Raw genomic sequence first — 17,136 nt, 5'->3', positions numbered from 1 at the left:
TTTAATATTTTAAAAATTATTTTTATTAAATTATTTTTAAAAATGCAAAAAATATAATCAATTCTTAAAGTTAAAAAGTCCCTATATTTCCATCCTTTGTGTTACTTATATATCCTTTATACTCTTTTCAAAATTGTAAACTTGATATTTCAATTTTGGATAGAGTTTAATGGTTATGCACTGACAGTGTAAAAAAGTTTTACACTGTCATCTGATTAGAATATAACGTTTTGCCATGTCATACAAGTTTTTTAAATTTTCAATATGACTTGTCCTGATTCATGATCGTCATTGGTTGACAGTGTAAAACTATTTTACACTGTCAGTGCATATCATTTTTTTCCTTTTGGATAATATTAAATGAAGAGTGTCGCAAGGAATTGGAAGTAGCACTTCACTTTCCGTTATTATTATATCCATCCATCAACACAAAAATGGTGGCAATGGGAGTTGCAGCAGCGTACACTCACATCCACCTGATAGAGGCTTCCAGTTCAAAATCAATGGAATTGAAATGGGTAAGAACAAGAATCACCAAAACCTCACAGCATAACAAGAACAAAAAGAATCTATCAACACCCCTTCTCCCAGTTTACATTTCCACTAACCCACGCCATGTTGATCCTCAACGTCTCCAAGACCTCTGCTCCACTTGCAACCACTCTTTTCAGAGATTTTCTGGTACCCCTGAACCCGTTGATATCAACAAACTCAGCATTGCTCTTTCTCATAGCGATGTTCTTGTCTCTGTTTTTTGCAAACCTAATATTGTTGATGAGTTGGGAAAATCTTCGTCTTCTGTTGTGGATTTCTTGACGCCGGTTTCTCCTTCCCGGGATTTGTTGGTTGGATTTGGCCGTGCTGTTTCTGATTGTGGTCTTACTGCTTCTATTTATGATGTCATGGTAACACTTGCATATATACTTTCTTTCTTTTTTTATAACAAACATGGAATAAAAAAGAAACTTTTTATTTTTTCTTGATAGCTCACGAACTGAATTTGATAAATTGGTTCTTGGGTATGGTTATTTTGGTTCTTTTGTTTTTGGGTTTTCTTGGTTTTGGGGTTTGCACTTGTTGGTGATGAAAAGCATGTGCGTAATTCAACGTGCTTCAGTGTCTCGCAGGTTATTCCATCCCTGAGGAGAATGGGAATTGGAAAAATTATTGTTAAAAAAATTGTGAGGTATGTTAACACTAATTGCTTCTCTTCTTTGATGACTCAATGCTAATTTGCATGATTCCTGAACTAGAGACTTTCACTTTGCAGCATAGCAGAGAAACATGACCTTTTGTTGATGAGATTCCAATCTTATTCTTTAAGTTTTCTTCATGTTCTTGTTGGTAGAGTTTTGGTTTGATGTTTGCTAGTGTGCATTCACTCACATTAATCTCTACCGGTGAAGCACTAACACGGACACCAGACTCAACACCAACACATTGACACTGCAAATAATTTGAGAAAGTTAAATAATTGCGTGTATCGTGTAAGACACACCTTCAATCGGAAGCACTAGATAGGTCTCTACATTGCAGCTTTGTTGTGTGTTTGAATTTGAATATTCACTAAATGCTGTCAAATTGAAAACAACAGTTATGGTTTTAATTTGAAATATAGGTGGATGGGTTTTCATGTATGAGCTCTGATCTCGTGAACTTAAACCTTGTAGGAGTTGAATATTAAAGTGTTTTGTGTATAAGGCTTCTTCCCATTTTTGGTTATAGATCAATACATAAAATTTTAAATATCTCTGAATATGATTTATTTTGCAGAATGCTTACAAATAGAGACATCTATGACATAGCAGCCCTGTGCTCAAAGGATGAGAGGTTGTTCATTATACTTCCACGGACTGCTTAGTTTTATCCATTTGTGAACAGCAATTGATGTAATCAACTTTTTCTCAGGTTGTTTTTTAAGGCTTGTGGATTTGGTGGTGACATTTTGGACTCTACGACCATGATGTACACAAGAGCTGGTTCCTCAACAATCCAGGAAGGCGAGCAAACTGTCACGCGCGCAGGCCAAAAGTTACTGTTGATTCCACCTCTAATAGAGAAACACTACAAATCATCAAGGACAAAAATATAGAGTTGTGTTTCGCTATATATACAGCTATCAAAAAGAAGATTGTTATTGCGTCATTCTTGGCTGGTGTATATTCAACGGAACAAAGAAAATGTGTACTTACAAGATTTTTTTTTTTGGTCGTGCTTTCACTGTAATTCTTTAAATGTGAGAAATATTGATGCTTCTGGAAGAACAAATTTTTGTACAAAGCATATCCTAAATCTGCCTTTTAAAGATTTTAGTGTCATCCCACAAGTATTCTAGATGTTTTGTCATTAAACTAATATATTTTATTTGATGTAAAATGTTGTTAAATTGGTCTTTTATATAAGACATCATCAGTTAAACATTGTCAGATTCCTGTCTTCCTATGACAAACTCAACAGGGAAAGAAAAAATTGGCAATTTGGCAGAAGGGTGACCCTTGAACAGTGATTAGGTATAAGGATTTTCTGAATCAAAGAAAAGAAGACTTAAAAATGAAGCAAAGCATGTTTACTTAGTCTCTTTTTCTCTGTAACCCATGTTTAAAGAAGCTTAAAGGATACAAGATCCTTTCAACTCTTGTTTCTTCTTTTCGCATCTCATATGGGAATTATATGGGTCGAGTTCTGTTTGAAATCTGCTCATGGTCTGCAGCATTCAACTTCACTTTGGAAGCGTCAATGGTATGCGGTTGGCTGGATTAATCATAACAGCAAATATTGCACCAAGGTTGTAGATTCTGGAAATGCAAATCCAGTTTGGAAAACCAATTTCGCCGTTCCTGTTGATGACTCAATACCGAACATCCAAGATTTGGCACTAAATGTCGAAGTTTACTGTATAGACCCCATATTCAAGGAAAAGCTTCATGGCTCAGCTACGATTGGTCTGAAGAGGTTTCTTTTCAAGCAAGCGAAGAATAATGAGGCGTCAATGCCAAAGCAAGAGGGGGTTCGGAGCTATCAATTGCGAAAGAAGAAATCCAACAAGCCAAGAGGTTATATTGATATTCTGATTCATATATCGGTCGGTAAGAAAGAACTAAATTCTCATCCAGGTATGTGATTATTTCATAACCCGCCAAAAACAAATTTACTTCTAGCTCTTTGTAAAATTCTTATCATGATCTGAAACTGTAAGTTGTTTCACATTAGGTAGCAAGGAAAGAGCAGTGCTTTTAGATTATGGTAACAATGCCCAGTGGACTGCAGAGGAAGGATTAAGGCAAGCTTACCTGCAGAAGCAGCCTCGCGATTCAATCCATCAGCCAGAAAATTATGAACGCACAAACGTGCCAGACTCCTATTCAGTGCCATTCGCCACTACAAACTATTCTGAGCAATGTGAGGGTGAACCAAGCTACCATAGAGCAGCTGGGCCAAGCTACCATACAGCAGCAGCTGGTCCAAGCTATCAACCACATAGAACTAGAACTCCACCACCATCCCCACCCTATAACGTTGGTTATATTCCCACTTATCTCTCAAGAAATGATGGCTTGCATCCAAGCTTCACAGACATACCACAATCCATGGAAGAACCTGGTCAAACTGTGCCTCCAGGTGTTGTATTGGAAATAAGTGCCGAGGCATTAGCCGCTGGTGCTGCAATATTTGGTGATGACTTCTTGTCAGGATTTGATGTCATGCAGTCCTAGAAGATGTTACTATTAACTTACTAACCGATCCTCCTTCCTGAACCAAGCATTAAAATCAGCTCAAATGGTTACATATGGCTGCACACATTGTATATAGTTCCACATTCTTAAAATTGGAATTCTGTCAAAGAATTTGCAGAGAGAGATTCAGTCATTTGTCTGAAACATTAAGATGTTTTATTGCTTATATAAATTAAGTTTGCAATATTGTCTTCCAAAGTTGTTATCTTCAGTAGCTCGTAGTTTTGGCACTAAAAGAAAGGTAACTTAATATCAAAATCATGTATCAGGATTATCTGCTGCGGTCGTTTAAAAATTGCATGAGATCAAGCCCTTAACGATACTTTATTGTATATAATATAAAAACCGCAACTCAGGAAATTGAATGACCGGATATTCAACTTCACTCCCTGCAGTTATCCATTTACAGAAATTAACTACATAATTACATACTTAAATACATAATTTCGAGACCTCTATGATATAAGCACACAGCCTATGCCATAAATGAAGACAAGGATCATTCAGGCAGGTTAACACATAAAGAAGATAGCTTCAAGGACTTTAACAGGCTAGCACTATAATGTAATGTAATCTACTATAAAATTTATAGGCACTTTTCCACTTCCAAGCTTTTCATTAGCTGGTCTCATCATGCTTGGTGAATTTAATGAGTATGTATCAGTACACCTTTAAATGATCTTCCTCCATATGATCAATCGCATTAGTATCTTTTTGTATTATATGGATTTTCTGTAACGTAAAACAGGAAGCCTGAGTAGTACGGAATTCATACTGCAGGTTGTAGATATTGTTCGTTTGAATCGCCCGCTAATTTCCTTAGAAAGTTTTCAACGATTGAAATAAATTCCTCCACTTTTTCTTCATGAGGCAAATGGCCACATTGCTTAATTACTTCAAGCGATGCTCCTGGTATGACTCTTGAAAGTCTCTCAGCATTCCATGCAGGAACTATTCGGTCACTATCACCAGTTACAATCAGAACTGCACAGTCAAACAACATCATCAATTATAATCAGGGCTCAACTATGGGCATTGAAGCGAGTTAGATCTAAACACAACAAAAAAGATATGCCGATAAGGGTCAGTGGCATCACCAGGACAAGATATTTCACCAAGTCTTTTAGAAAGTGCTGGCTTTGTATTAGGTTCCTCATCCAGAAGCGCTGCAGCAGTGAATTCCACCAGTGCCCTATCCCAATCCTTAACCCTCAATGGCTGCATTCAATGCTAACACCCAGGTGAGCACAGACTAACGAAAATAACAGAGAGAATATTGTTACAGAATAATAAAATAAAAATTACCTTTGTATAACCACTAAGGACATGCTCAGAGACCTGTTTTGGATCATACCATGAATTTCGAACTGCAGCAGTACCAAACTTATCAATTGCCATTCTTACCTGAGATTCATATGAAAAAAGGGTCATCAGTTCAGTGGTCATGAGTCATGACAAATTATAAACGGTGTCAGCTTAAGCATTGCTTTCAAACTAATGCATAGAATAGTGTTCAGAACAAAGATTATATAGTACTGCATGAACAAATGTATTACCAACATTATTGCAGGAGAAGAAAGCAGGATAGCTGATAACAGTTTCCTATACAAAGAGTTGAGGAAATCTATCATCGGCTTCATCATCTTTGTTATTGTCATTGCAACATTCTTGATAATCTTGGACAACGATGTGTAAAGTTCAACAAATGGATTTTTTCTGATAGAACCGCTGTCTTCTTTCATTTCATTATCTTGTCTTGGTTGGTTCTCTTTAACAACTTTGGGTGTAGTAAGTGGAGCAAAAATTGCGGGGGCAATTAAAATTATAGCAGCAACACGTTCAGGAGCTTCGAAATATGTTTTAACTGCTACACTTGAACCAGCTGAGTGCCTAAAAAATCATTTTTGAAGCTTCTAAGAAAAGGGACTAAAATCGCAAACAATATCCATGTGAAAAACAAAGGCAATCAGCAAAACAATAGATAGAATATACACATACCCAACTAAAATTGCTTTCTCAGCTTTTAATAAATCAAAGAAGTGCAAGGTAGCAAGCACTGAAAATGCCATGGAGTATGCATTTAGAGGTTTAGCGTCTCCTGTTGCAGAAGATAAGTTGACCCGAGATGTTAATCCAAACGCTGGCCTATCAAAAGCTAGAACTTTAGAACATGTAGCCTCAGCCAAAGGCTTCATAACTCTTTTCCAAGAGAAAACTGAGGCTCCAAATCCATGTAACAGAATCATAGGCAAACACAGCTTGTTGATTTGATTAGAAACTAAAGCCTGATTCTGTAAAACGGTTTGTTCCTTGGAATTGGATTCAAAATCATATATCTTGTGGTGTATATGCACTCCTTTAAACTCACAAAAACAACTGTCGGGATCAGCTAAAAGCTTTGGATCCACTAATTCATCCTGGTCTATTCCAGCTATCTCTCTCCTTTTCTTCTTTGATCCCACATCCAACAACTGCTCTGGAGAAATAAGATTCAACATGAAACAACTCACATAATATAAGTAACCAAGTAAACAAGGCTCTAGGATAAACAATTTAGGAGCTGTTTGGATTGGCTTATTTGAGCCTATCTACTGCCATAAGTTTTGTGATACCGTTTGGGAGACTGTCAAAACAACTTATACCATTTTTTAAATATTTTTTTGAAATTGTTCTTATAAATTCTTCAAGATAGCTAGTGAAAACAACTTATAATATATATAAAAACAATTTAAACTCATTTTACCTTTTGTTATAAAAACAGCTTATGTGAATTTATTCATAATAAACACTTATTTTGATAAACACTTGTGCTATAAGTTACAAATAAGTTGTTTAACCAAACAAGCCTTTAATCCAATGACTTTAATCCAGTGCTTACAGTACAAACGCTTATCGTAAACGTGCGTATGTATAAGTTGTTTCTATAACAAAAGTCAAATTGTTTGTATATAAGTTATAATAGCATGTTTGGTTTGGCTTTTGGAAGAGGCAAAAGCAGTTCTAGAGGTGTAAAATTGATTTGGGAGTGATTTTGAGATGTTTGGTTCTTCTAAAGTAGAATCAATTCTGCCTCCATAAATGTATCCGAACACAAACTCAATTCAATTAAAATCAATTCTAACAAACTCAATTCTATAAAAATCAGTTATGTCCACGGCCAATCCATACACACACTACGATGTTTCCATAAGTTATTAAGTTATTCAGGAGAGTTTGTGAAAGTAAACCAAAAACTGTTTACATAAAATCTCTGGAATAGTCATAAAAGTGCTTATACTAAATCAATAATAACAATTACTTTTCCCCACCATTCCCAGTTAAAAATGACGAAAGCAAAAAAGAAACGACAAGGGTGAAGTAATGATTGAAGAATGAAATGAAAGAGAAGAAGAATGAGAACCTGAACCAGAGACGGAAGAAGCAGAAGCAATGAAGGTATTGTTGTGGTCACGAGTAGCATGGTAATAATGTGGAAGCCATGAAGAAGCGAAGAGCTTTAAACGAGAAGAACGGTTATTATAGGAATGTGTACAAGTAGGTGTGTGAAAAGGAGTAGGGGGTGTGACTCCACAATTCACCGCGATTCTCTTCATAATCTCAAAATCGCTTTTCAGCTTCTCTTCTCTTTTCTGCTTAAGCTCAATGCTCCGTTAACTCATTCAGACAGTGCCTTCTTGTGTCCAAACGGATAAACTGATTTTAATTATTTATAGAAATTTTAAATCCTTAAGGGCTAATGCTAACATGCGCATAAGGGTACAGGTTAATTTATGGAAATATTTCCTTAAAAATTTGTGTATTCAATTCTTTAAAAATATACATGTTATTTTATTTAAGTAATTTTTTCTACTTTTAGTATTTTTATTCATGACCTTAATAATAGTAAATAATTTAATAGATATAATTTTTTATTGGTAAGTACATGTTCAAAAACTTCCACTTATTTATTGACGAAAATGCCATAAGTCTCTTAGAATCAATCAACTAAGGCATTTATTTCATCTATGTTAATTTCTTGCTCCTATATGTTATCTACTTGAGGCTTAGGCTTAATTACGAGTAATTAAATATTCAAGTTGAAGATGATTTATAGTTGAATTCACCAATGTCAACATTTTCAATAGGGTGTTCATTGGTTCGGGTAAATCCGAATCAAACCAGAATCCGAACCAAACCATAGTGTTTGCGTTGAATATTTTTTCAATTCGGGCAAGAACCGAACCAAACCAATGAAATTCAATGACAATCGGTTCGGGCATCGGATTTTCAATTTTCTACCCGCAAGCCCAGCCCAAACCAACCATAACAAATTATCATGAAAATTACTATCAAACATTCAACTTCAACAAGAAAAAAAAAAGTTGTATGTGGACAAGTTAAAGTTATGCTATCTTAATTTGTTATTAGAAAATTGTTAGTGTAATGTGATAAATGAACATAAAGCTACGAAACACATTCATTATCATATTAACTCAAGTGACTAGTTATAGATTCAAAAATCTTAATCTTAGATATTTTTTTGTTAGATATTTTTGAATCTATTAGAAAAAAGTTTATAGTCTAATATTTAAATTTGAACACTATTAATACTATATTTTTTTATTAATACTATATTTTTTTACATATTATGAACAATGATTTTTTGTAAATAAGTTATTTTTTAAAAATATTTTTTCATTTTTTATCTACCCGATCAATCCAACCCAAACCAATCCGTTATTTCTCGGGTCAGTTTGGTTTGGGCTTTATTGCAAAAACTTGTAAATCCAATCAAAACCAATTCATTTAATTTTAATCGGTTTGGGTATCGGATTCTCTCAAAACCGAACCCCCTGGTATTCTTATATTTAGTTGAGTATCGATTTGTGTAATGAAATAATAACATTTAATGTTATATCATGATTTGATATTAATTTATTTTAAAATAAATTAAAATTTTTAATTTATTTATACTAAAATATTGTAACCAACCAAAACTCTTAATATCAAAACTTACCAACACAAAAATACATAAAATTAGGGCTAATTTGTTTTATCTTTAAAAAATGAGTTTTTGGCTTTTAGGAAATTGTTTTTAAAAATATACAAATTTTTTTATATTCATTGTTTTAAAATTGAAAGACTAATTTTGACATCCTATAACATAAACATACATTAATGAAGATCAAAACATAGTTGAAATCGCAGTTTTTTTAAAAATATTGTATCTCAAAAATGATTTTTAAGAAAAGCTATCTGAAATAGCTTCAAAATTAAGTGCTTTTTTTTAAAATTTTGATATCAAAAAAAAAAATAATAAAATATCTAAAATAACATTTTAATAATAACAATTCAAAAAAAAAATCATTTGAAACTTTTACGAAAAATTTCTTTGTAAAATATTTTTACCTAAAATTTTTAACACTATAAAAATCACACAACAAATTGACCCTTAATCAAATACAAAAAAATCATTTTAACAAGCGATTTTATGTTTAATCTTACATATTTTCTTATTTTGGCGACCAATGCCCTTTGTGGAGGTCTTGGGTTACATGATTTGAAAAGTTCAGAGGGTTCCGGTCAATGCCCCTATGGAGGTCTTGGGTTAAACGAATCGAAGAGTCCAGTAAGTTACGGTCAATAATCCATGTAGAAATCATGGGTTAAACGACTCAGATTCCAGTGGGTTCCGGTAAATGTCCCTTGTGGAGGTCTAGGGTTAAGCAACTCAGAGAGTCCAATGGGTTCCGGTCAACATCCTATGTGGAAGTCTTGGGTTAAACGACTCATAGAGCTTTATATGTTCTGGACCACGCTTCGCTGACACCTGGAAAAAAATATGATTTTACTGAAACACCAAAGGAGCCTCATTAAAAACCTTTCCCTTGCATGGGAAAATCATGCTACCACGAGAAGCTATTTAATAAAGATTTTTAATGTATAATTTATATTTTTTTTTCCCGACAACAAAAGTCGTTTTTAACTAAAGTAATGTCTTAAGCTCGTTGCATTCCAGGTCTGAGGAACTTCTATTCCTTGTATGTTCTATAGCTTGTATGTCCTATGTGACAGCTTCTCAAGCACCCTATATGGCCCCTTCAATTGTGATGTAATTTTCCTTTTATAGCTGGATCCACGACCAACTTCAAAACCAGATCACCCTTTTCCATCACCCCTGGCTCCACCTCGGTGTTGTACCTCCTTTCTCCCATTTTCTTAGGTGCATATTCCTGAATGTGATCTATTTCCTGCATTTCTTCAAGTAAGTTTGAAGCATTTTTGAACTCGGCCCGGTTATCTTCTTCATTGAAGTGTTCTTGCCGCCGTGTATGGGTGTTGCCTTTCAAGTACCTAGGTGTTGAGTGCCAGAAATTCACTATTTTTACTATTGTTTTGTGGCACTTATCGATTCTTTTGTATTATATTCTCTGAATAATTCCCCGCTTTTTGTATAAATATGTATAAATAGGATTTAATTGAGTTTTTATTCATTTATATACCATTTGATAGTTTTCTATTCATTTTGTAGATATTGAGTCGCTTTTGGAGCACGAGCAATAAAGTGCCAAAGACACGGCTTCAAAACGCGTAATTTTGAGCGACGGAACCAACGAAGCATCGAATAAATCTCAAAATCAAATAAAAATAAATCATCAATTTAGTTGATATTCATTCATTATTGGATAGAGCATGGAATAAGCTTTCCAACGCTTCGAACCGGGCGCAAATCGGAGTTACGGTTCTCGAGTTATGGCTGAAACAGTGCAGAACTTTTTGCTGTACTGGTGTGTCTCGCCGGACGAAAAAAGGGCTCGCCGGACGAGCCCAACCGACCCAAAAATGTGCCAACTTGCTGTCTGGAGTCGCCGGGCGAACCATTTTAGTCGTCGGGCGAAGCAGTGTCTGCAGAAACGTGTTTTAAGGTAGAAAAATCACATTTTTGGAGGTATGGTTGGATATTTTAGAGCTCCAATCCATCCAATAGCATTTTTTGAGTGGAATGATGCTAAAAAACACATTGGAGCTGTCAAATGGATGATCCGGGGTTGAATCCTTCATCAATTGGAGCCGACAAATCGGGAGATTTTTGGGTTTTTCTCCATTTCTTCTCTTTGTAGTTTCTTTTATGAGTTTTGTTATGTATATACTTTGATCTCATGTATATTTGTTGACTATTATGTTATATAAAGCTTGCTTTCATATTTTTATGGATTATTGTCTTAGATTGTTGCTTTGTTGCTATGTGTTTGAGTTGCTATAGAGATGTAGGGCTCTAATGCTTATCTAGGATGATTTTCTATTAACTTAATTGCAGAGATGGATTAGGTTGATAATCACTTAGTGTCAGTGCTTAATGCGTCTGAGTGGTCGTGTTTGTCTGAGAGATCGACATTTACGGGAAGCTCGGATTTCTCATGTGTTGTTTAGGTGTCTGAGAGATCGTCACTTAGATAATGTTGTGGGTTGTGTTGTTGACATGTGGTAATTTTGATAGGTTACAAGTTGAGTATATTCGGTCAATAAGTTTAAGTTTGTGAAGAGTAGATTATATGCAATACTTGATAGTTTCTTCTATTTGAAGAATGAATTTATTTTATGTTCATATGTTATATTTTCCATTTTTACTTAAAACCCATTTAATCTAAACTCATAACTGCGGAAACTGTTGAATGGCAGTTTGATATCACTAATCTCTGTGGACACGATAAATTCCCGGATAAATATTTCCAAAACTTTTGTTGCTTGCCGCTTTACCGCTTCAATACTAGGCATTCCTCTTTCAAGCAAGAAGTTGACAGACAATAATTGTCGTGGCCTAATTGACAAATTGGTCCACAGAATTAGATATTGGAGCTCTAATCTTCTTAGTTTTGCAGGTAGGATGCAATTGATACAAAGTGTTCTATTTGCTACTAGCAACTTTTGGCTGCAGTGCATGCCTTTGCCTAAACAGATCCTGTAAAAGGTAGACGAAATTTGCATAACCTTCCTTTGGTCTGACTCTGAGGTCATGTCCCGCTAATCTCAAGTGTCTTGGAAAGACGTGTGCACTCCAAAGAATAAGGGTGGCTTGAATATTATTGCGTTACAGGTGTGGAGTAAAGTGTGCTTGGCTAAGTATCTCTGGAACCTTAATGATAAAGCAGACACCCTCTGGATCCGGCGGATGAATAGTTTCTACTTAAAAGGAACTAATGTGATGCAGGCTCCCATTAGAGGTTCTGCTACCTGGAGCCTTAAGAGTATGTTGCGACTGAGGGAGGAAATATCTAACCTACCTGATTGGCACAAAATTTTGCAACAGGATAGGTATAGTACGAGGATAATGTATCAGGCTATAATTGGGCAACTACAGGATATCCCGTGGAAGTGCATGATGTATGGCAATGTAGATAGGCGTAGAGCAATTCACACTTTATGGATGGCTTACCACCGGAAACTACCTACTAAAGAAAGATTGACTCGATTTAAACTTCTTAATGATAATTTGTGTGGGTTCAGCAGGGAGATAGAAATAGTATTTTATGAATGCCCTGCGACTAGTGACATTTGGGGGAAGGTACTGTGCTGGTTAGATCACAAGCATGAACCAAAATCTTGGAACATGGAGCTGTTGGCTTGTGGATATATGTGTAGAAGGAAAGGTTGGAAATCTCGAATCCTGCAATGTGTTGCTACTGAAACCTTACACGCGTGTTGGGGTTTTAGAAACCAGAATTGTTTTTGGGGAAATCCTTGCCAAACAACCACAGTGAATGATATCATTGGTGTAGTTATTTATAGATGTCGGGACAACAAGAAGCTCATACAACATGTTAGTAGGCTCATGATGTCGTAGCCTAGTCTTAGGTTGTTTTGTTTGTTGGTGATCTGGTTGTAGTTGGACCATCAGGGGGTCACTTGCTTGTATCTGTTTTTTGATTCAATAAAGTTTCTTTTAATTCAAAAAAAATGGCATCGGATCTGTAAACCATATGGAATGAGGTATCTTTTGTTGAGGAATGTGAGATTGTATGGTATGACCACAACACTTCGCAGAGTTGTTCAACCCAGAAACCTTTGTCTTCGTCCAATTTTTTTTCATACTTGAAAATACGACTTTATTGGTGGCTTCCGCTTGTCCATTGTCTCGGGGATGCTCAACGGATGCGGATTTTATTTGAATCCTTAAATTTAAACAGAATTTTGTCACGGTCGATGGAAAAATATGTCTTACTGTCAAAGACGATGGTTTTTAGTAAGCCAAAATGATAGATGATGTTCCACCAATAAAAATGTCGGACTCTCTCTGTCATTATCCTGGACACTACTTCTACTTATACCCATTAAGTAAAATAGTCGACCTGAACCAATATGAAATTCAGTTGACCTGGTGCTAGTGGAAATTTACTCAGTATGTCCACGCCCCATTTATAAAATGGCCATGGCGAGATAACTGAGCTCAGCAGCTTGACATGCGGTATGTATGAATAGAGTGTATCCATAACACTTTCCGCATTGATTAACGAACCTGACAGTATTTCTCAACATCTTCAGCTTGAAATACCCGACCCTCAAGAATTTGCTTGCTAAGGACCTCCCTCTTATGTGGCTTCCACAAATTGTTGAACATGTGAGTCCACACACAAGAGGTGGTGAACTATGAGGATTTGAAAACCAGTAGTTTAAAATCTATTGTTATCATTTTTAGAGTTTAAAAATATTTTGATAAAAAATTTTGAGTAATAGCAGCAGAAAAATAAATATGCGGAAAATAAAGAGTTAAGGGTAAGAGAATTGACATTAGAAAATTATACAGGTTCTGCCAAGAAGACTTAATCATATCCCCAAGATTTGAACTTTAGAGTATCCAGTAATGTTTACGAGCTTTTAGTAAGTCAAACTCTCAAACCTCCTTATACAAGGAAAAATGAAGTTTGAGACTAACTTTTAACCAAACAAGGAATAGCAGAGATAAGTTGTTAGTTTTCCTTCCAAACACGAAATTGAAGCGGTTAGTCCCCAAGGTAAACTGAGATTTTATACGGACTTATCTTGAACCAAATACAAGGTTTTAAACTAGCTATTCTCCGAACTAAATCGAGGTTTTAAACATGCTGACCATAAACCGAGATGAAATTTTACACCAAGCTTATCTCAAACCATTTTAAGGTTATACCCAGGCTGAATTATGAACCGAACTAGTGTTTTAAACAGGCTGACCATGAAACAAGTTGAGATTTAATACCTGGTTGATCTTTAACCGATGTAAGTTTTTACTGAGGATGAGCTTACGAACCGAATCGTGGACTTAAGAAATAAATCCCCAAACAAACTTTTAACAGGTTTAAATTTGAACCCAAACAAACACTCCCTTAAAAATAAATTATTCAACCAAAATACAATATTTCAATTTGGTTATTTATTAAAGTTTGACGCGGACTAGAAATATGAAGTGGATTTTTACTCCGCTAAAAAATGATATTAGTAAGTTTCATTTAATATGGATCTTATAATTTTTAGATCTTTCAAAAAAAATATTTGTCACATTTTTTAAAAGTAAATATGAATTTTAAAGTAATGTTTTGGATCAAAGTCTAGGGCATTACACAATACATCAATTAGAATATTTCTCATGGCTTATTTATTTTGCCTCCTCAAATTGTTGAAGAAATATTTTGGAGATTAATTTGTCATTTGATAATATTAATAATGATAAACTAATTTTGTCATGATCTGTAAATGATGATTTATCTTTTAAAGATGCATACAATTGTATCATGAGGGATCAAATTGGCCCTTCTTTGACAAAATTCATTTTCCATCCCTACATACCACCTGCTAAGTCATTAGTGAGATAAAACTAATGCATTATATAATTGAAATAAGAAGGCAACCTGATTCGAAGAGGAATGCATATGGTTTTGAGGTGCTCTCTCTACAATCATGATAAAGAAACTACAAACCACTCATTTCTTAGATGCATGTACACTTTACTTTTTTAGCATTGGATGAAGCGATTGTTTGGCATGAAAATTGATAAAAACTAGTTACGGAATATTATTCAAACTTGCTGGTAGAAGTTGGAGCTCTCAAATTCAGAATCTGATCAAGACTCTCATCATAATAATTCTTTGAAAAACATGGCTCACAAGAAATGATATTAGGTTTCAAAATGGTAACAATGACTTTGATAGAGACATTTTTAATATTAAACAATTGGTCTATATTATTAATTCAAGGGGCACATGTAAACTTCAATTCACAAGTTTACAATTATTAATTTTTTTGACATCAAATGTCGACCTTCTCTCAAATCTAGAATTATACAAGTTAATTAGTGTTTTTCTTGTCATTATTTGGTTAAGTGAAACACAGATGGAACTTCAAGAGGAAATCATAGAATATTAACTTGTTATGACATATTTAGGGATAATTTATGAACATACTTGGGAGCTTTAAACTAACTAACTACTGGTCATTCGTGCATTTTCTAATTTGAATATTGTTCCTTAATATATTTTAATTAAAAGGAAAAATACTTTACATATTATACACTCTTTTAGATTCAAAATATCTCACATTTTTAGAGAGAGAGAGAGAGAGAGAGAGAGAGAGAGAGAGAGAGAGAGAGAGAGAGAGAGAGATGTCGCGGGGAAAAATCGTTTGTCCTTTTTCGGGATGAGACACCTGATGCCTTCTTTGGGCTCGAGTGCTCAAAAAAATGATTTTTCTTTTGTACGGACCAAACTTTTTATTATTTCCAAAGGAGGAAAAGGAAAAAAGCTGCAATAACCTAAAAAGTGGGGGGGAGAGATCTTGGGTAAGAGGGTTGGTTATACGAAGGGAAGGTATTAGCACCCAACGTATCTATAGTACTCTATAGGTTTCTTTGCTTTGTTTTTCATTCCATGTTATGGTGGAGGTTCTTGTGGAATAGGTGGGACCTAAGGTGTTTGTTTGATTATGCTCGCAAAGATCATCGCGATCCTCTGCATACATATCCCCTAGAGGGAATCAGAGCATCTGTAGCTCGGGGTCTACGGGTGCTAAGGTTTGAGTGGTTTTTTTTGTTTTATTTTGCTCGCCAAGGATCGACCTTGTGCCTACGTATTCTCAAAGGGATGTTGAGAAAGTCAGAGCAATCGTAGTTCCCACTTATGCTAGTGGAAGCAAAGGAAAATAGACAAATGTCGTCTAAATGCTAGATGTATCTAATCTATATCATCACATACATCCATTTGATTTTTGTTTGTTTAACCAGCCTTGTGGCAAAAACTTTCAATGAAGTCAGCCTTGTGACAAAAAGTTTTGATTAATCAGCCAGCCTTGTGGCAAAAGTTTCAATGAAGTCAGCCTTGTGACAAAAACTTTGATTAATCATCCAGTACGGTGGTAAAACAGTTTGATTGATTAGCCAGCCTTGTGGCAAAAAGAAATTTGATTGATTAGCCAGCCTTGTGGCAAAAAAGTTTGATTGATTGATTGTTTGTGATGATATATAAGAGATACTCCTAGTATAGAGATGAAAAATGTCTAATCTCCTAGGGTATTTTGATTTGGATATTGGGGGATGCTTATAAGAAGCCCGTGGGTCCTTGTACGAAGCCCAAGAGGAGGCTATCCAAGGGTCCTTGCATTGTAAGCCCAAGAGGAGGCTATGGGAGGGACAATCCAGGGTCCTTGCATTGTAAGCCCAAGAGGAGGCTATGGGAGGGTCACTCGTTTGTACAAAGCCCAAGGGGAGGCATGGTATAGTTGGTCTGAGCTCTTAGAGCGATTTCACCGGGAAACCATACTCTATGTCCTAACCTAAACTAGTGGAGATTCTTTGCACGAAGCCCAATAGGAGGCTATGGGGAACCTAGTGTTATACTAAGTTGAACAAGCACACATATCACACATATGAACAAACATGAACAAGTATGAACAAACATGAACAGGTATGAACAATTATATATATATGACAAAGTGTGTGTATATAATGGAGTTTATGAAGGAAATATACCTGTAAGCATGATCCATTTGTATACACAGGGGCTCGGGACTCATACTCGGGGAGAGGTCCTTTGAGTTTATTCAACAGCTATGTAAATAGGTATTTACAAAAGGGCTTGGGACTTATACCTACATGGAGGCCCATGGTATTTTTGGGAAGATTTAAAGAAAACCTTCATTTTTTGATTTGTTATTAAAAGTTAAAAAACAAACTGATCGAGGTATGTACAAAAAAGTGTATGTACAAAAAGGTGTATAATGAAGTACCTAACTTCATGTACAGGAATGGGACTTATACCTATGTGGAGGCCCACGTTTTATTTTATAAAACATGGTGGATGATTTTATTTACAAACGCGTCATTTGAAAAACCGTTTGAAAGTTGTTTGAAAATTTGTTATTTTGAAAAGTTTATTCTGTTTGAAGAAAAACTGTACAAAAA

General features: G+C 35.2%; 3 protein-coding genes across 3 annotated transcripts; 2 read left to right on the top strand and 1 right to left on the bottom strand.

Moving 5' to 3' along the window:
• Nucleotides 1–364: 364 nt before the first annotated feature.
• Nucleotides 365–2,292, top strand: LOC131626335 (GCN5-related N-acetyltransferase 3, chloroplastic-like). The gene is made up of 4 exons (XM_058897170.1): nucleotides 365–905; nucleotides 1,128–1,186; nucleotides 1,774–1,830; nucleotides 1,909–2,292. The coding sequence occupies exons 1-4, from the start codon at nucleotides 435–437 to the stop codon at nucleotides 2,090–2,092; spliced, it is 771 nt and encodes a 256-aa protein (XP_058753153.1). The 5' UTR covers nucleotides 365–434; the 3' UTR covers nucleotides 2,093–2,292.
• A 189-nt stretch (nucleotides 2,293–2,481) lies between these two features.
• LOC131626334 (uncharacterized) lies at nucleotides 2,482–4,028 on the top strand. Its single transcript, XM_058897169.1, has 2 exons — nucleotides 2,482–3,113; nucleotides 3,211–4,028. Exons 1-2 carry the CDS (start codon nucleotides 2,660–2,662, stop codon nucleotides 3,711–3,713), a joined length of 957 nt encoding a protein of 318 aa, XP_058753152.1. The 5' UTR covers nucleotides 2,482–2,659; the 3' UTR covers nucleotides 3,714–4,028.
• A 19-nt stretch (nucleotides 4,029–4,047) lies between these two features.
• Nucleotides 4,048–7,407, bottom strand: LOC131626333 (uncharacterized). Its single transcript, XM_058897168.1, has 6 exons — nucleotides 7,135–7,407; nucleotides 5,733–6,210; nucleotides 5,291–5,624; nucleotides 5,040–5,138; nucleotides 4,832–4,952; nucleotides 4,048–4,718 (listed from the first exon to the last, which is right to left on the bottom strand). Exons 1-6 carry the CDS (start codon nucleotides 7,325–7,327, stop codon nucleotides 4,504–4,506), a joined length of 1,440 nt encoding a protein of 479 aa, XP_058753151.1. The 5' UTR covers nucleotides 7,328–7,407; the 3' UTR covers nucleotides 4,048–4,503.
• Nucleotides 7,408–17,136: the final 9,729 nt, after the last annotated feature.

This window comes from Vicia villosa, unplaced genomic scaffold (genome assembly GCF_029867415.1).
Source record: "Vicia villosa cultivar HV-30 ecotype Madison, WI unplaced genomic scaffold, Vvil1.0 ctg.000282F_1_1, whole genome shotgun sequence".
Taxonomy (NCBI): Eukaryota; Viridiplantae; Streptophyta; class Magnoliopsida; order Fabales; family Fabaceae; genus Vicia; species Vicia villosa.
Note: the sequence above shows the minus strand (reverse complement) of the source record. Positions and strands in the feature narration are given on the sequence as shown.

Coding starts and splice junctions, on each gene's coding strand:
- LOC131626335 (XM_058897170.1), top strand. CDS start 435: ATGGTGGCAATGGGAGTTGCAGCAGCGTACACTCACATCCACCTGATA. Junction 906..1,127: donor CTTCTATTTATGATGTCATG/GTAACACTTGCA, acceptor AGTGTCTCGCAG/GTTATTCCATCCCTGAGGAG. Junction 1,831..1,908: donor CTGTGCTCAAAGGATGAGAG/GTTGTTCATTAT, acceptor ACTTTTTCTCAG/GTTGTTTTTTAAGGCTTGTG.
- LOC131626334 (XM_058897169.1), top strand. CDS start 2,660: ATGGGAATTATATGGGTCGAGTTCTGTTTGAAATCTGCTCATGGTCTG. Junction 3,114..3,210: donor AGAACTAAATTCTCATCCAG/GTATGTGATTAT, acceptor GTTTCACATTAG/GTAGCAAGGAAAGAGCAGTG.
- LOC131626333 (XM_058897168.1), bottom strand. CDS start 7,327: ATGAAGAGAATCGCGGTGAATTGTGGAGTCACACCCCCTACTCCTTTT. Junction 6,211..7,134: donor TTCTTCCGTCTCTGGTTCAG/GTTCTCATTCTT, acceptor TTATTTCTCCAG/AGCAGTTGTTGGATGTGGGA. Junction 4,719..4,831: donor TGGTGAAATATCTTGTCCTG/GTGATGCCACTG, acceptor TTGACTGTGCAG/TTCTGATTGTAACTGGTGAT.